Source organism: Gorilla gorilla, chromosome 6 (genome assembly GCF_029281585.2).
Source record: "Gorilla gorilla gorilla isolate KB3781 chromosome 6, NHGRI_mGorGor1-v2.1_pri, whole genome shotgun sequence".
NCBI lineage: Eukaryota > Metazoa > Chordata > Mammalia > Primates > Hominidae > Gorilla > Gorilla gorilla.
Window position 1 is genome coordinate 100684422 of NC_073230.2, and position 19186 is coordinate 100703607.

Below are 19186 nucleotides of genomic sequence, written 5' to 3' on the forward strand. Positions count from 1 at the left end.
ACTTACAAAGGTCACAGTAGTAATTCATGGGACACATGGGTCTGAGAGGCAATATATGGCGTATATGCGGTTATAAGCACCTCTCTGAGACCAGGCTTCCTAGGTCCGAATCCCAGCTCCACCACAGAGTTACCTTATGTGGCTTTGGGAAAGTTTCTTGATCCTCTTATGCTCAATGTCCTTATCAGTAAAATGAGGATATTATAGGTTAAGTATCTCTCATCTGAAAATCCAAAATCCCAAATGCTCCAGAATGAAAAACTTTTTGAGCACCAATATGACACTCAAAAGAAATGCTCACTGGAGCATTTCAGATTTCTAATTTTTGAATTAGGGATGCTGAAACACTAAGTATAATGTAAATATTCTGAAATCCTCCCCCTGCCAAAAAATAAATCAAAATGTGCAAAACTTCTGGTCCCAAGCATTTTGGAAAAGGGATACTTAACCTGTGATAATACCTTCCTCTTAAGGTTTTTGAGGGTTAAATGTGTTAATATAGTTAAAATTCTTATAATAGGGTCAGGTACAAGGTAAGTATTCAATAAAATTTAGCAATAATTATTCACAATAAAAATCTGTCTGTAAACATATATTTTATTTCAAGGTAATAAAAAGAAGATACCTGGTTCCTTCAACTTCTTGATCTTACTAGAGATCTATTCCCTTCATCTTGTGTTTTTAATAACCATCTCTCCTGCCCACACCACCACAGTGGTGATATCTTGATTCTGATGGCCACAACTCTTAATTTTGTCTAAACTATTTACCAGCTCTATGATTCGAGTAAGTCATTTTCACATGTCATAGAGTCATCATTTTTCTTTCAGTGAAAGGGGAATAATAGTACTGACTTCATTTGGTTTAAAGCATCATATCAACAGTTATTATTACCCAGTCCAAGATCCAGTCGAACAATCATAAAGTCCATGACCTAATTTTATATCCTGGACTCCAAAGTTTTGCCCAAGTGAGACAAAAGCATTTTGTGGCTTCACAACCTGATTGATTCATTCCTAAGGGGTTATCTTCCAGGGAATAAATACAAGGATATAAACCATACAAGTGGATTCCACGATGTGGTACATATCTGGGCAAGGAAAGAAGCCTATGGTAGAAAGAACCCAAGGTGCCACAAGCAGGAGCCTCATAACCCATAATATGATGAAGAAACATATTATCACCACTATCTTGAATCCTTTTTGCATCTGTGAAACAACATGGCCCCCTTTCTACTGCTTCTTCAGATCCGTCACCCTTACGGTTTATCACACCCTGACAAATTCCCAAACTAATACTCACCCTCTCACACAGACTTAACTGTAGATTCAAATGACTGGCAGTTGACAATTGTTTTAAAATAACACGACACACCACTGTGAATACATACCTGCCGTTTACTCCTTTTTGGTCTTGGCTTCAAAATAAATTTTGGTGGAGTAATGTTTACTTGTTGAAATTCTAAAAGGAAATTAAATTTAATTTAACTTAGTGCATTTGTCAGATTTCTTCAATACAGGGCAAAGTTTTACCTGCCCTTTCTTCTTATGAATTTTATAATACATAATGTTGCACTTAATGATCACACAAAACATTAAGTTACTGTAGCATATTAATACTAAATAAACATATAAAGGATGAATATAATTTGCAAAATCTAGAACATTATTTCTGTTCTAATTTATCTGGAAAAATTTTCATATTTCTCTTATAAATATCATTACTTTATTTACTAGAAATCTTCCAAAAAGCCAACTTGACTTTCACCTCCATTACTAACCTTCTAGAGGCAGCAAAATAAAGAAGAGGAGCAATGAGAAGTAGAATAAATAATCACACATTCCCAAGTTCATAATTTATTAAGAAATTGTTATAGGACACAAAAGTTTTGAGCTAATTTTTTCCAATTAATTTATATTCTTCTTTGCCCATAACCAAATTGATCTCAGGATTTATCTGCTCTTGGTAGCAGATGTGAAAATTATACATCAACTGTTTATGCATATAGATTCATCTCCGAATATAAGATTAGGTTATTTATAAGGGAGGATTTGTCTACAAAGTGAAAGGAAAGCTGCAATCTTTCCACAGGGTACAGATTTCCTAAAACTTTGATGATTGAACAACCTGAAGGGGCTTATCATACGAATAATACTATAAAACACTCAAGGTGAACCATTATCATTATTTTTGGATACTGTTCATAAAGGAGAAATAATCATGGTCAGAGAAATTTGTGACCAAGAAGCTGAATAATAAAATCGGGTAAGGAAATTAGTATTCTCTCTTTATTTCATGTTCAAATATTCTCCCATCATGTCGTTTTTCAGAATGCTATGGCCTGGGCATACAAGGGATTTGTTGAGAAAGGGAATAAGTTCTCTTTTATAATTAACTAATAGGACAAACAGAAAAACAAGATTACAAAAGTTACCCATCTCATATCAATAATTACATTAAATGCAAATAGACTAAATGTTGTGCCTAGAAGGCAAAGATTGCCAGACTGGATTTTTTTTTTTAATGCAAGACTTAACTGCATGCTGTTTAGAAGAGGGGCACTTTAAATTTAAAGTATGGAAGAAGATACACCTTACAAACATTAATCACAAGAGAACTGTGAAGGAAATATTAATATCAGACAATGTAACTTCAGGACAATAAGTATCTGAGAGAAAGGAAACTATTTCCTAATTATAAATGGGATGATTCATCAAAAAGACACAACGCTCCTAAATGTTTATTCACCTAATAACAGAGTTTTAAAATACATAAAGTAAAAAGTGACAGACCTGAAAGGAGAAATAGACAAATTCAAAGTTATAGTTAAGGATTTCAACAATCCTCCCTCAGTAATTGAAAGAAAAAAAAAGTAAACAGAATCATATGGATATAGAAGACTTAACACTATCAACCAATTTAACTAAGTTGGCATTTTTAACACTTTACCCAATAATTGAAGAATACATATCCTTTTCAAGAATACCTGAAACATTCACCAAGACAGACATTATGATAGATCATAAAACAAGTCCCAATAAATTTTATTTAAAGAAAATGAAATGACACAGAGTATTTTCTCTTATTGCAATTCTATTAAATTAAAAAATCTATAATAAAAAGGTGCTTGGAAAAAAATAACCAAGTATTTCGATACTGAGCTCTACATTTCTAAATAATCCATGGTACAAAGAAGAAATCACATGGTAATTTAGAAAATGTTTTGACCTAAAGTAAATAAAAATATGACAAGGCAAAATACAAGGGATGCAGGTAAGGCATTTAGTGCTTGAAGGGAAATGCATAGCTTTAAGTGGTTATGTTAGAAAAGAAAAAAGAAGTTTAAATGATGATCTAATCTTCCACCTTAAAAGCCCAGAAAAATAAGAGCAAACTAAACACAAATCAAATAGAAAAAAGTGAGACTCAAAACTTAAAAACAAAAATCAATAAAATTGATCAGTAGGGCTTGACCAATAAAGAAAGCAAATCACTACAGATTCTATAGATATTAAAAAGATATTACCAGGATATTATGAGGAGCTTTATGCCAATAAATTTGTTAATTTAGATGAAATTCCTTGAACATGTGTATATATAGAAAATCTGAATAATCCTGTATCTATTAAATAACTTTAATTCTTAATTAAACTTTCCAAGAAAACCACAAGGCCAGATGGCTTCACTGATGAATTCTACCAAAGATTTAAGGAAGAAATAATACCACTTCTACACCAACTTAGAAAAAAAAAAGAGTTGGAAACTTTTCCTAACACATCTTATAAGACCAGTAAAACCCTGGTACTAAAACCGGAAAAGAAAACTACAGTCCAATATGCTTTCTGAACCTGTATTTTAAAAATGCTTAACAAAACATAGGCAAATCAAACCCAGTAATACACACAAATATAATCTACCATAACCAATTGGGGCCCATTTAAGAATGCAAATTAGTTTCATATTCAAAACATCAATTTATACAATTCATCACATTAACAGATTAAAGAAGAAAATTATATGATCACCTTAATAGACATAGAAAAGCATTTGACAAAATTCAACACCTATTCTTGATAAAAACTCTTAGCAAACTAGAATAGCAGACTGATAAAACTACTCAGCTGCAAATATGCGCTACCTTTCATGGAAAAGGAAGGATGAGCAGAATTAAGAACTGAGAACACAGAGCCAAGAGTCATGGAGAATTATTTCCAGGCCTTGAAACCCAATCAAGAAAGGGTCAACATTTGCCCAGCAGAATTTCAGAACTGCAATGTCAGTGTCTTTCTTGTTTCTCGAATTTTCCCTCTTTTGTAAGGGAATGTCTATAGCTGGCCCATTACTGGATCCTGGGACTACATAGGGCAGATAACTTGTCTCTTTAGTTTTACACACAGAAGGACTAAGAGAAATTACACCCAAAGACCCTCATCCACACCTGGACCTGATTTACATAATGAGATTCCAGACTTTGAGCAGATGCTATAACGGGATGAAATGCTTAGAGACCTAGGGAGGAAGAGAATGTATTTTGCAGGTAAAAGGGACAGGAATTACTGGGGGCCAAAGAGAAGAATTTGACAGACTTTAAGATGACCTCTAATAGTCTCCACCTCCTGGTACTCACGCCCTTTTGTAATGCCCTCTCTCTGAGTATGAGTAAAACCTGTAACTTGCTTCCAACCAATGGAATACAGCAAAGGTGATGAACTGTCATTTCTCAAGATAACATCATATAAGATTGTAACTCATCTTGCTAGAGACTCTCTTCCTTACTGGCTTTCATTACATGAGCACTAGTGTTGTGAGCTTCCCTATGGAGAGGCCTATGTGAGAAAGAGAGCAACCATCAGCCAAAAGCCAGCAAGAAACCAAGGCCCTTGGTCTAAGAGGCTAAGAAGAACTGAATTCTGCCAACGACAACTGCATATCCTTCCACAGTTGAGCCTTGAGATGAGATGCAGTCCTAGAAAACACCTTGACTGCAGCCTGTAAGGGACTCTGAAACAGAGAACCCATCTAAGCCATCCTTGGACTCCTGATCCACAGAAACTGTGAGATAATAAGTGTGTATTGTCTTAAGAGGTGCATTTTGTGGTAATTTATTACTCAGCTACTTTCTAATTTTTCTGTACATAATAAAAATGAATTCCTCAGCAATAGATAACTAATACAATGACACTGTATAATCTCATTCCCTTGAGAGACGGCTGGACTCTGTGACTCATTTCTAATAAATACTATACAGCAAAAGTGATCAGATGTTACTTTTGAGATCAGGTTAACAAAAAGACTGTGGCTTCCGTCTTAGGCATACTGTCTCATTCTCTCTTCTCTTGGTCTCTCACTGTCTCCTGGAACAAGTTAGCTACCAGGTTGGTGGGGGGCAGCCCTGTGGAGAGGCCCACGTGGTGAGGTACTGAGGCCTGACAACAATTATATGAGTGAGCTCAGAAGCTAATCCTTCCCAGTTGAGCCTTCAAATGAAACTGTAGTCCCAGCTGACAGTTTACGCTACAAACTCATGACACCATGGGCCACAGGCACCCAGCTAAACCACACCCAGGTTCCTGATTCTCAGAAATTATGAGATAATAAATGTTTGTTTATTAAAGCCACTAAGTTTTAGAGTAATTTGTTATACAGCAATAGATAATGCAATATCTACACTAAAAATTACCAAACACTGAAAGAAATTTTAGTCTCACTACTAATAATATGCTGTTTTCCCCCATTAACCCATACTTTTAATACAATTCTAATAAAAATCCCAGAATTATAGAAATTGACAAGCAGGTTCTAAAATCTGTAGGGAAATGTGAAGGGCCCAGAATAGCCAAAAATTTTTGGAAAAAACAGAATTGGAGGATTTACGTTATTTGATTTCAAAACTTATATAAAGCCACAGTAAGCAAAACAAAGTGTGATAAGGGTAGCCAAATAAAATAAGAGTCAAGAAATAGACTCATATTCATACTTTTAATACTTTTTGACAAAGACATCAAAACAATTCATTGATGAAAGGAAACTCTTTTCAACAAATGGTATTAAAATAATTGTGTATCCACATACAAAATAATAAAATAAAACTTAACCCCTACTTTTCACCATGCACAAAAAGTAATTTGAAGAGGATCCTAGATCTAAACATAAAAAATAAAACTATAGAGTTTTTAGAAGAAAACACTAGAGAATATCTTCAAAAGTTGGGAGCTAGCAAAAATTACTTAGCATAGAGAAAGCAATAATGATAAAAACTAATGTTAAACTTCACGAAATTTAAAACATCTGTTCATCACAAGATGCCATTAAGTAAATGAGCAAGCCAAAGACTGGGAAAAATATATTCATAAGGCATATTTGGCAAAGGCCTTCTATCTAGAATATGTAAGTACTCCTACAACTTAACAACAAAAAGACAGAAATTCTGATTAGTGGCGCATAAGTATATACTACACATCATTAATCACAAGAAAAATGCAAATTTCAACCAAAGTGAGATACCACCACATACATTAGAATAGCTAAAATTAAAGAATGACAGAGCAAATGTTGGTCAAGATGTGGAACAATTAAAACTCTCATAGAGTGCTGACACAAATATAAAAGAGTGTACCCACTTTGGAAAAAGGGTTCAGCAATTTCTCATAAAACAGTGGTTCCCACTTGGACACAGGAAGGGGAACATCACACACCAGGGCCTGTTGTGGGGTGGGGGAAGGGGGGAGGGATAGCATTAGGAGATATACCTAATGTAAATGACGAGTTAATGGGTGCAGCACACCAACATGGCACATGTATACATATGTAACAAACCTGCACATTGTACACATGTACCCTAGAACTTAAAGTATAATAAAAAATATATATATATATTAAAACAAAAAAGCAGTGGTTCTCAAAGTGTGATTCCAGCACCAGCAGCATTAGCGTCACCTGGAAAGCACTGGAAATACAAATTCTCCAAACCCACCCAAGATATACTGAATTAAAACTCTCAAGATGGGGCCAGCAATCTGTGGTTACCAGTCCTCCAGATGATTCTGATGCATGCTAAAGTTTGAGGACACTGTCAACACAGTTAAACATGTACCTACCCTATGGCCCAGCAATTTTATTCCTAGGTATTTACTGGAAGAAATGAAAATATGTGCCCACAGAAAAGACTTGTACAATAACGTGCATAGTTGCTTTTCTCATAATAGTCAAAAACCGGAAACAACCCAAATGTCCATCAACTTAATAAGTTAAAAATTGTGGTATAGGCCGGGTGCAGTGGCTCATGCCAGTAATCCCAGCACTCTGGGAGGCCAAGGCGGGTGGATCACTTGAGGTCAGGAATTTGAGACCAGCCTGACCAACATGGTGAAACGCTGTCTCTACTAAAAACACAAAAATTAGCCAGGCATGATAGTGCATGCCTGTAGTCCCAGCTACTCGGGAGCCTGAGGCAGGAGAACTGCTTGAACCCAGGGGGCAGAGGCTGCAGTGAACCGAGATCACACTATTGCACTCCAGCCTGGGCAACACAGCAAGACCCCATCCCCCACCCCCGAAAAAAGTGGTATATTCATAGGACGCAACATATTCAATAATTTAAAAGAATGAACTATTGCTACTCGACAACATAAACCTCACAGGCATGTGCTAAACAAAAGAAGCTGCACATAGTACATGATTCCATCTGTATAAAGTTCCACAACAGACAAAAGGAATGGCAGAGATGGGAGGCACTGACTACAAAGGGTACAAAGGAAGTTATTGGGGTAACGGACATGCTCTATCTCTCAATAAGAGTGTAGGTATGTAAAAATTCATTGAATGGTACACAAGACTTTTATATTTCATTGCATATTTTTTTAACTGGGTGCATAAGTGTCCACAGGAAATAAGATTTTCCCAGAATATGTTCTCAGAAACACTAGTCCTGAGACAGGTACATGCCATGTAAAGCAAATGTTCCACAGTCCAGCAAGTTTGGGGAACAGCTGATCCTATGTCTATCGCTGGGAAATATATAAAACATAACAAGATGATGATGTTGATAATCTATAACCCTGTTAAACTTTATGCAATCTAAAATAATTAAACTTACTTTTGAAATTATTTCACAGAAATTGCAGTTTTGACATTTATTTGTCCATTTCTTGTTTTCTTCTAATTTATCACAGTAAATCATAAGTAATGTTGGGAGACAAACTCTCTCAAAATTGACAGTGCCAACTTCTGATGAGAAAAGGAAACTAGAAACTGATTGAAACAGACCTGAGTTTTTAAAGAATGTGTCTAAAAATCATTTTAATAACAGCAAAACTGCCAAGTCACCATCAAAGTTTCTGCTGGAAAGAAACCCTGAACGATTTTCTCAAAAAAAAAAAAAGATATATATATATATAAGGTTATATCCTAGCAAGCCTACAATCAAGTCTTTAGGGGAAAATCTTTATTTATTACTTTAAATATTAATTAATGTTGACTGCTCCCAGTAATACCCATTAAATTATAGCTTTATTCCCACACAGCTAGCCATGACTTATTTTCTTATCAGAATAGGGATTGTAAAAAGTTTTATAAGATCACTGAAAGAATAGTCTAAAAAGTCTGTGAGAGGTAAGAGCATCTATATTCCCGTTTGAAGATTTTTCAAAATAGTAAATTCTATTAAATCTTCTATCCCTCTGGCAGCAGGAGAGAAGGGGAGAGAATGTTCATTTCTCTTTAGGGAAATCACAGGAGGACAAGGAGTTACAAACTTAATTTAGAGAGAAAGGAACATTAGGAAACACTTATTTTATTTTCTGATGAAGAGACAAGGTAAACTTCTAAGTGATCATCTAAGCATTAGTTTAGGATTACTCCATTTCCCTCTGTGCTTCTCTACCACAGTGTCATAATTCAAAACTCAACTTTAACCCTTGCTAGCTGTGGGACCCTGGAAAAGACAAACTAACTGAGCTCTGTTTCTTCATCTACAAACTGGGAATAACATTAATCTTACAGGGCTGCTGCAAAGATTAAAACGAGATTAAAAATTAAAATAATCAGGCCGGGCACAGTGGCTCACACCTGTAAACCCAGCACTTTCGGAGGCCGAGGCAGGTGGATCACAAGGTCAGGAGTTCGAGACCAGCCTACCCAATATGGCGAAACCCCTGTCTCTACTAAAAATACAAAAATTAGCCAGGCGTAGTGGTGTGTGCCTGTGGTCCCAGCTACTTGGGAGGCTGAGGCAGAAGAATTGCCTGAACCCAGGAGGCGGAGGTTGCAGTGAGCTGAGGTCGCATCACTGCATTCCAGCCTGGGCGATAAAGCAAGACTTTGTCTCAAAAAAAAAAAAAAAAAAATTAAAATAAGGCTCACTAAATAGGGGAGGAAGCATCTCCATACCAGATATCCAGACATCTTCTGAATAAAGATATTCAGAGTGCTGTCTGTCTTCAGAAGAAAATAAATGAGTCCAGCACAGCCAAAGACAAACGCTAACTCACCCTGCATAATCACTGCTCCACTAAGGAGGGCAAAGTATGCACGCACTGCCCTTCCTGTCATGTGAAGACTTGGAAGCAACTCTCAAAGCAACATAGGTTGCTAGGTCCATTTATTCAACCTAAAATAAATTAGCTTACTTTTGAAAATATTTCACTAAATTTGTATTTTTGACATTTGTCTATTTCTTGTTTTCTTCTAACTTATTATAGTAAATCATAAGTAATCTTAGGAGACAAACACTCTTAAAATTAACCTAGATCCATTTAGGTATAGATGAGAAGAAACGACTAATTTCACAAATAGCACATAATGATAATAAAAGTTAACCTATAATAGTTCTTTCTTAAAATGCTAGAGCAAAAAAGAGACAAGGAAAACAATAAATAGGGAAATGATTAAGAGTTCATCCCTATGTTTACAAGACCAGTATTTCACAAAGAGTGAATCTGTATGTACTTTGTCTCACAGACCAATTCTTGCTCTAATCTTGTTTCTCCTTTAGTGCCTTATTTTTAATTTTAAAATTTTTTAAAGTTTTCCTCCACATCTTTCCAAACTCATCTGTGAGGACAGTTTGCATTTTATTCTCCCTCTTGACATGACTTGGCTCTCCCTCTAAAAATGTCAAAAGCAGATGTGGGCTAATGATATTCCAAATATAGATTAGTTCTAAGGCATTAAATAAATTACTGAAGTTGTCTTTTAGATAAAAAGTCACTATATGAACATCATACCAGATGGAAGATCATCCAAGGAAAATTCAAACAGTCTGGATTTGTAAACTGAATGAAAATGGAAATCCTCCTGAAATGACACAAGCAACAGTGATTAAGCATGTACAACAGGATTATCTCCAGCCTTAGGCAAACATAGCTGGAGACCCTTAAAAGAACCACAGCTTGCCTATGCATTCTCCTGGGTTTAGAGAGGTGATGAACCATTGCCCAACCCCTCCTATTCACTCCTGTATTCTCTCAGCACCAGAGCAATATCCAATGATAAGAAAAATGCCTTCACAGAGAAGCCAAAGCCTACAGTAATGGAAAACAAATGAATGAATCTATTCCCCCAAGGACAAATAAGACATTTGGCAAAATGACTTAATGTTTTTTATTACTGATTCCTTTCACGGATCCCTGCACCCTTTTAAAAGTCAGAGAGCTTTGCTAGGCAGACTACAGAGCTAACAATCTTCATAGTACTGGGGAGCAGGATGCCTGGTATAAGTAAATGTCCAAAGTGGACCCTGTTCTGAAATTCAAGTGTCATACAAGCTATATGAAAAAGCAAGAGATAAAAAGTCACATTTTTCTTCTAAAAAGTTAATAAACACTCAAATATAATTTCATCTGGCTTCATCCAATTACTAAAAAAAAAAATTAGAATGTCATAGTCCGGTTTCATATTATCTTAAAAAAATCATACTGTCAAGCAAAGTGACAAGACAGGCAGCAGTGGGTACCCATAAAATAATACACAATACAGAGAATTTCCCAAACAAGATGGTTTATGGGTGACAAAGCCATGTATGTTTCTTGGAAGAATTTGCCTCTCTGCTTAAGTAATGTTGTGTAATACGAGGAAGAACATCTGTATGTACAGAGCTAGAATGAAAGTGTATTATGTTTCTGTGTAGTCTATAATATTAATTCAACTTCTTCTAATTTGTGGGAAATGAATGTTTCAGCTAAAGTGAGAGAGAGGATTAAGATGACTCAGGTTTCTCTAAACTTCATCAGCATAGAGCCTTAAAAGCAATAGACAACAGAGAAAAATCTGGAATCTAGAAAAGAGAGGAGGGGTGAAAAATCACAGATCTGTGGATTTGATTTGTTATGGACTGAATGTGTGTGTGTCCCCAGACTTCTCATATTGAGGCCCTGGCACCCAGGGTAACTTTGTCTGGAGATAAGGCCTGTGAGGAAGTGATAAATGTTAAATGAGGTCATAAGGGTGAGATCCTTATTCAGTATAGCTGGTACCCTTATAACAAGTGGAGACAACCAGAGTTCTCTCTCTCTCTCTCTCTCTCTCTGCCATGTGAGAACACAGTGAGAAGGCAGCCATCTGCAACTCAAGCAAAGAGCCCTCACCAGATGTCAACCCTGATGGCACCTTGGACCTTCAGTGCCCAGAACTGAGATAAAGTTTCTGTTGTTTAAGCAACCCAGTCTACAGTATTTTGTTATGGTAGCCAAGTCAACCTAAGACAGATCATAACACATTAGGGTTGAGATGGAAATAGAGATTTCAGAACACCTCAAAGGGAAAGTATTATATTTCCAACATAAAAGAGAAAGAAACAAAAGAAATTTTTTGTTTGTTTGTTTGTTTGTTTTGGAGACGGAGTCATTCTGTCACCCAGGCTGGAGTGCAGTGGCAGGAGGTTCAAGCAATACTTCTTCCTTAACTTCCCAAGTAGCTGGGATTACAGGCGCATGCCACCACACCTGGCTAATCTTTGTATTTTAGTAGAGACGGGGTTTCACCAAGTTGGCCAGGCTGGTCTCTAACTCCTGACCTCATGCCCGCCTCAGCCTCCAGCAGTGCTGGGATTACAGGCATGAGCCACCACACCTGGCAAGAAACTTTTTAAAAAACACTTGTGGTTTTGACTTACTCAATATTTAGTTTAAAATATACAGACAGTCCCCAACATACATGTTTTTTGACTTTATGATGCATTTATCAGGGTATTAAATACATTTTTTACTTATAATATTTTAACTTACGATAGGTTTATCAGGACATAGACCCATCATAAGTTGAGGAGCATCTGTACATATGTTTACTATCTTAACCCAAAAAAATATGAAAATGAAATAAAGTAGAGATAAAAAAGGAGAGGAAAAAAGCTCTCAGCATAAACATTTCCATTTGCCACAACAAACAGAAGGAGCACTTACTTGAGTAGTGTCATTTTCTTCTGGCTCAATGAGATATGTGTGGTTCCCGTCATAGAACATCCCACTGCCAATGACAAAAAAATAATTAGGCATGGCCATCGACTCTCATCCCAGAACAAGATCATTTTAAAATCAGCAGCAGCCAGAGGGCCCATTTGCTTCTCAATGCCCATTTCCCAGTCCCATCCATCACCTCCAGACACATCACACACACCACTGACAGGGAAGGCCCCTCCTTCTGATTCCTTATAGGTAGAGTCACCTCATCCTCACCTGACCTCATGCTCAGGATTGCCATGCTCTAGCTGTTGCCCATCACTCCTTCCTCTAACATAGAATTCCAAGATTTTCATATGCAAAAAAGTCATCTGGAGAGCTAGTAAAAACGCAGCTCTTTCAGGACTCTTCTCAGATTTCTGGACTGGAACCCAGGAAATTGCATTTTAAATAAGCTCCAGGTGATCCTGATGTAGGTTTTCAGGGACTATACTGAGAACGCCCGACCTACCATAAACATGGAAGATGCTCTAGTAACAAGAGCTAACACATTTGAACAACTTGCCACAAGCTAAATACTTTACATTCATTTAATCTTTTCCACAAATCTACAAGAGAAGTACAATGACTATCCTTATTTTGTAAGTAAGGAAACTGAAACCCAAAGAGATAAAGTAACTTGCCAAATTATTTAACCAGTAAGAGCAGAAATAGGAACAGAGCCCAGACAGATGGGACCACGAACTGCCCATTTGCAACCTGCTACCTACCTCCATTCATGCATTCCTTCATTCAATCAGCGTGTTTACAGAGCACCTACAATGCACTGTTCTAGGTGCTGGGGATACAACAGCAAACAAAACAGACCAATTCTCTGTCCTTGTGGTGCTCATAAGTATTCTAGGACATACTATATATATTATTTATTTATTTATTTATGATATATATTACATATATATACACACATATAGATACATATGACAGTGATAAATTCTAGGGAAGAAAATAATCAGGTGAAGGGCAATAAATGGTGCCAGAGGGTCGTGGGGGCCATACTAGGTGGGCACTTCCTAGGGCCTTGGCTTTTACTCTAAGAGAGATGAAGAGCCACTGCAAAGTTCTAAGCAGATGGGAAATACAATCTTTCTTAAGTTTTATAATGATCATGCCAGATACCATGTTACAATAATTTTTAGCACAGCAAGGATAGAAGCAGGGAAGTTACTGCAATAATCCAGGGGAAAGAAGATGCTGGCTTAGATCAGAGCAGTAATAGTAGAGGTGGTGAGAATTGGTCAAATTCCAGATATATTTTGAAGGTACAACCAGTAGGATTTATTGGTGGATTTGAAACAAAGTACGTAAAACAGAGAAGAGTTAGTGAAGACTCCAAGTTTTGACCTGAGCAACTGGTAAAATGGACATGTCATTTAACAAGATAAAAAAAGATGTAATGGAGTGAGACCCTGTCTCAAAAAAAAAAAAAAAAAAAAGAGGGCAGGCAGGGGGGATGCAGAAAGAACTTTTTGGGATGGGCCTAGGGAAGCAGGAAGCAGAGGGAAGGATGCAAATCCTTTAAGAATTCAGTTTTGAGCTGGGCATGGGGCTCACATCTGGAATCCCAACACTTTGGAAGGCCAAGGCGGGGGGAATCACATGAGGCCAGGAGTTTGAGACCAGCCTGGGCAACGTAGTGAGTGGCAAGACTCTCTCTCTACAAAAAAATTTTAAAAAGTTAGCTGGGCCTGGTGATGCACACACCTGTAGTCCCAGCTACATGGGAGGCTGAGGTGGGAGGATCACCTGAGCCCAAGAGTTCAAGGCTGCAGTGATTGATGATTGTGCCACTGTACTCCAGCCTGGGTGACAGAGCAAGACCCTATATTTCTTTAAAAATAAAAAATTCCATTTTGGACCTCATAGGCTGGGGGTGGCTACCAGCCATCTGAGAAATCCTCTGGAGAGCACTTAAATATACAAATGGCCTCAGCTCCCACTCAGACAGATTCTGATAGCTGCTGCTTTTAGAAGAACATGATCCTTTTACTGAGATCAGGCCCTTTATGACGTTAAAGAAACTTGTCTTATCATTCAGGCATCTGAGGGTAGCAAAGCTATGAGCTGTAGTAATTTTTTAGTTTTTGGTAGAAATGACTATATGACAGCCAAGCTCCTAAACATAAACTAGTATTTGTCTTTCACTGAAGATTTAGTGAAATTGGTGAAATTCCATGAGCTATAATTATAATGGCCTCCAAGTTCTGCCTCTATCCAAATTCTTTCATTCCTGCTATAACATCTTCCAAATGTCCTCAACTTCTATATACTCACAGAATGATTATTCTCACAGCTGCACTGTTTTCAGCCACATGTACTTTCTGTATTTGGATGACATTCTATTTGGAATTTAAAGATAAACAGATGCAGTTTGTAAGACATTACTGACAATATGTGCCCAAGGAGTCAGAGGGGGAGCCTTTCAAAAACGTAGACCAAATATGGCAGGGAGTATCTCTCTACCCTTGCTGAGAACTAGCCATATCCATCCAGAAAGTCATATGAAACCATCATAGTTTGCCAAAATTCACGTGGCAACACCAACAAAGTAGCAAGCAGATTATTTTCTTAAAATAGTACTGAGTGTTATTTATCCTTATACTAGGTTAATGTCCAATGGGAAAGTCATTTCTTTTCATTGGACTTAAACATCATGTAGGCAATATGAAGACAACACATTCTGACACTATCTGTATCTCAGAAGACTCTAGATTGCTATATGATAATATGCCATTATTAATTCCTTAATAATGAAAAAACACATGTGTTTTATATGCTTTGAGAACTGAAATATTTTTGTTTTACTTATATAAATCCTAATTTTTATATTGAGTCCATAACAGTATACTTGATAAAAACCTATAGCTAAGACCAAGTCGTCACAGACCAATTGAGCTAAAATTTCAAAAGGTTGTATCAAAATAAGATTTTGAAACGAAAAAGCCATTCTTACAAATTTCCACAAGAGGGCAATAAACTCAAACTTAACTCCATTCTTTAAGGTTCCCATAGTAACAAGATTTTTGCATTAACACCAAACACCAAGATCAAAACATTGCCTATTAGTCCTTTGACTCCAAACAAATGTGACCTTGCAGGTTCTTTATGGGAAAGATATACGAATCTGATTTTCCCTTATTTATATTATTGAACTGAATTTAATAAATCAAAAATGAAAAAAAACCAATACGCACTTGGTAATTTATAAAGGATGAGTCATGGATGACATAATATATCTCATATCTAAACCACTGTAATTGGGACAACATACATTATTCAATATTTCATAACATCCCCCCAAAATATTTCTTCCAGAAATTTTTGTTCAGAAGGTAAAGTCAAGATGAGAAGCAATAATTACTAAATAACAAGATGATACAAGGGTATATTTATCCTATGTGCTCATAAAAGTCTAAGAAAGCCTAAAATGGTCATACACAATTCTGACAATGTTCCAAGACGCACGATAGGTTTTCTGTTTATTTTTATTTAGTTTTAAATAAAAACATTCTTAAAAGGAGACATAAAATTTACTTAATTAAAATAACCCTATAATCTCAGCACTTTGGGAGGCTGAGGTGGGCGGATCATGAGGTCAGGAGTTCGAGACCAACCTGGCCAACACGGCAAAACCCCGTCTCTACTGAAAATACAAAAATTAGATGGGCATGCTGGCAGCCACCTGTAATCCCAGCTACTCAGGAGGCTGAGGCGCAAGAATGGCTTGAACCTGGGAGGTGGAGGTTGCAGTGAGCTGAGATCGTGCCACTACACTCCAACTTGGCGACAGAACAAGACTCCATCTCAAAAATAAAATACAATAAAAATAAAAATACATAACTAAGGCAGGATTCTGAGTTCTATTCCTGATCCAGTTACTATGCAATCTCCTAAAAGTTATTTTTCCTTGGTGTTTTTTTTTTTTTTTTTTTTTTGACACGGAGTCTTGCTCTGTCGCCCAGGCTGGAGTACAATGGCATGATCTCAGCTCACTGCAACCTCTGCCTCCTGGGCTTAAGTGATTCTCCTGCCTCAGCCTCCCAAGTAGCTGGGATTACAGGCACCCGCCACCACGCCCAGCTAATTTTTGTATTTTTAGTAGAGACAGGGTTTCATCAGGTTGGCCAGGCTGGTCTCAAACTCCAGATCTCAGGTGATCCACCCGCCTCAGCCTCCCAAAGTGAAATACAAAATTAGCCAGCCATGGTGGCAGATGCCTATAATCCCAGCTACTTGGGAGGCTGAGGCAGGAGAATCACTTGAGCCTGGGAGGCGGAGGCTGCAGTGAGCTGAGATCATACCACTGCACTCCAGCCTGTGGGACAGAGTGAGACTCTGACAGAAAAGAATGAACAAAAGAAAGAATGAATGAACGAACGAACAAATGAACGAACGAATGAAAGAACAAAAGAAAAGAAAAAGAAAAAAGAGAAGAGAAAAGAAAAAAAAAGAAAAGAAAAGAAAAGAAAAAAGAAAAGTGGGCATGGTGGCTCATGCCTGGGATTACAGGGGTGAGCCACCGTGCCCGGCCTAAAAGTTATTTTTCAATCCTTCTTTACATGACTATAGTAGGATTAGTAACAGGTATCATTCTTAGGTTCTCAGGTCCATTTATAGCCCTTAGAAGGCACCAATATCTTCTCTCTGATTCTCACAACATTGAGTCCATTTGGAAAACCAGAAGGCAGACTGGAACGAGTACTGAGAAAGATGCTGACACTACGACTTTGGATTGAGATTTTAAGAGAGAGAAAAGGGGAAAAAAAAACTTCATTTTTTACCCTCCAATATACACTTGCTGTCACAAATGTGGACAGGTCTCATTATACTATTCCTAGGTGACAGATGTACTTGTCTTGAGCTCAGATGTAACAATTTTACTGCTGAAAAGGACTTCAATGTTTCTTTTTCCTAATAAGAAAACAGAGACTGTCTGATATTAACCATGGATTCCATGTTTGTAAAAACCTCTTTCTTCAAATAATGTATTTAAAGTAAATAAATGTACACCTTTATTCACAGTAGTCTTTTAGCACAAACAAGGAAATGGAAGGCTTCCATGCTCTCAGACACATGGCCTCCTGTCTCTGGTTATTTAACTTACCCTTATATTCTTTCCTTTCTGCCTAATATGCTTATTCCCAGATCCTGACCAGAGGTGTCACTCAGGAAGACTAGCTAGATTTTCTGGCCGTGTCCATTAGCTCTCTTTCCTAGATTTAAGATCTGTCAGTGTAACCCTCTCCCTTGGATCGGCTATTCCAACCTATTGCACTCCACTGTCTTCAGGTGGCATGTTTCCGGAGCCCTTAGGTGCCACCTGTTCTTTGGTGACAATGCTTAGCTTGCATTTTTCCCAGTTTTGTTTTGTTTTTCTCTCTCTCTCTCTCTCTCAAAAAAAAAGCAAATATACCTATCATGTTCCACATCAGGAAATGGGCTAGATTTGGCCTCCTCATGAGACTGTGAGCTCCCAGGACTTGTGTTTCAATCGCCTTAATATTCCTAGGGCTGGCACACAGGAGACACCCAGTAACTGCTTGTTAGATGAAAAGCCACATCTCTAAGATGGTAACAAAAAGGAATTATTTTAAAGTTTCTCAACGAAAATTTAACAAAATTAAAGTGCTGGATTGTTCTGTGCCAAAAAGTAAAACAAACAAGAAGGAAATGAAACGATTTAGTTAAAAGAGAATGCTGAGGAATGACACGGTAGCTTTATAAGGGGTTACAAAACAAGTAAGAAACAACCACCTGTGCATTATCATTATCGACAGGATGGAAGAAGTGGATGTATTCCCATGTTAAACATCAGCAAACATTATTTGATAGAGAAGGTTATGAGAAAGGAAGCAAGGCCTTGAGGAAGGATGAACTTTGTTCCTTGGAGATCTCTGACAAACGACAGACCCTCCCACAGATTTGCTATGAATTAGGTGGGATTCAGGCTGAAAAAAAGGGGCAAAGACATATGAGCTCTTGAGATCACTAGCAGCCTTTTCTCTTTGTGTAAGGAGTCAAGCGTTTCCATTTACTGAAACTGCTATTATTTTACAAAAATATAAAAACTAATATAAAGAAGGAGTAGGGAAGAATATTAAGGGGCTAAACATCCACAGAAACAGACACCGAAGTTAACCCAAATCACTCCTGTCTGAATTTGGATGAAACTAGAAAAATGCTTCAAATGTCATTTTAAGGTATCATTGTGAAATTCAAAAGCCTCTGTTTTCTGCAGCGCTAATTTTATTTAATTTTTTTGAGATGGAGTCTAGCATCTCCTTAAAGTATGCTTGTCTTTTTTCTTGACAATATATATTTTTTCTTTCTTTTGCAAAATGTAGGACTTTTCTTTCTTTCTTTCTTTATTTTTTTTGAATCAGAGTCTCGCTCTATCCCACAGGCTGGAAGTGCAGTGGCATGGTCTCGGCTCACTGCAACCTTCACCTCGCAGGTTCAAGTGATTCTCCTGCCTCAGCCTTCCGAGTAGCTGGGATTACAGGTACCTGACACCATGCCCAGCTAATTTTTGTATTTTTAGTAGAGACAGGGTTTCACCATGTTGGCTGGGCTGGTCTCGAACTCCTGACCTCAGGTGATCTGCCTGCCTAGACTCCCCCAAAGTGCTGGGATTATAGGCATGAGCCACCACGCCCGACCATTTGCAACCCTAATTTTAAAATCTGCTTGGTTTATAAAATACAAAAGAGAAAAAAAAATCAGATCCATCACCAATT

General features: G+C 37.3%; 1 protein-coding gene across 23 annotated transcripts in view; it reads right to left on the bottom strand.

The window, feature by feature from the left end:
* Nucleotides 1–19186, bottom strand: part of ADAM22 (ADAM metallopeptidase domain 22) — a 267617-nt gene that overhangs the window by 75757 nt on the left and 172674 nt on the right. For all 23 annotated transcript variants that reach the window (XM_055346842.2, XM_019031229.4, XM_055346836.2 and 20 more), the window contains 3 exons: nucleotides 12396–12459; nucleotides 10224–10293; nucleotides 1391–1461 (listed from right to left, as the gene is read on the bottom strand). In XM_055346842.2, coding sequence (XP_055202817.1) covers nucleotides 1391–1461; nucleotides 10224–10293; nucleotides 12396–12459 — 205 coding nt within the window. The remainder of the gene's footprint in view (nucleotides 1–1390; nucleotides 1462–10223; nucleotides 10294–12395; nucleotides 12460–19186) is intronic.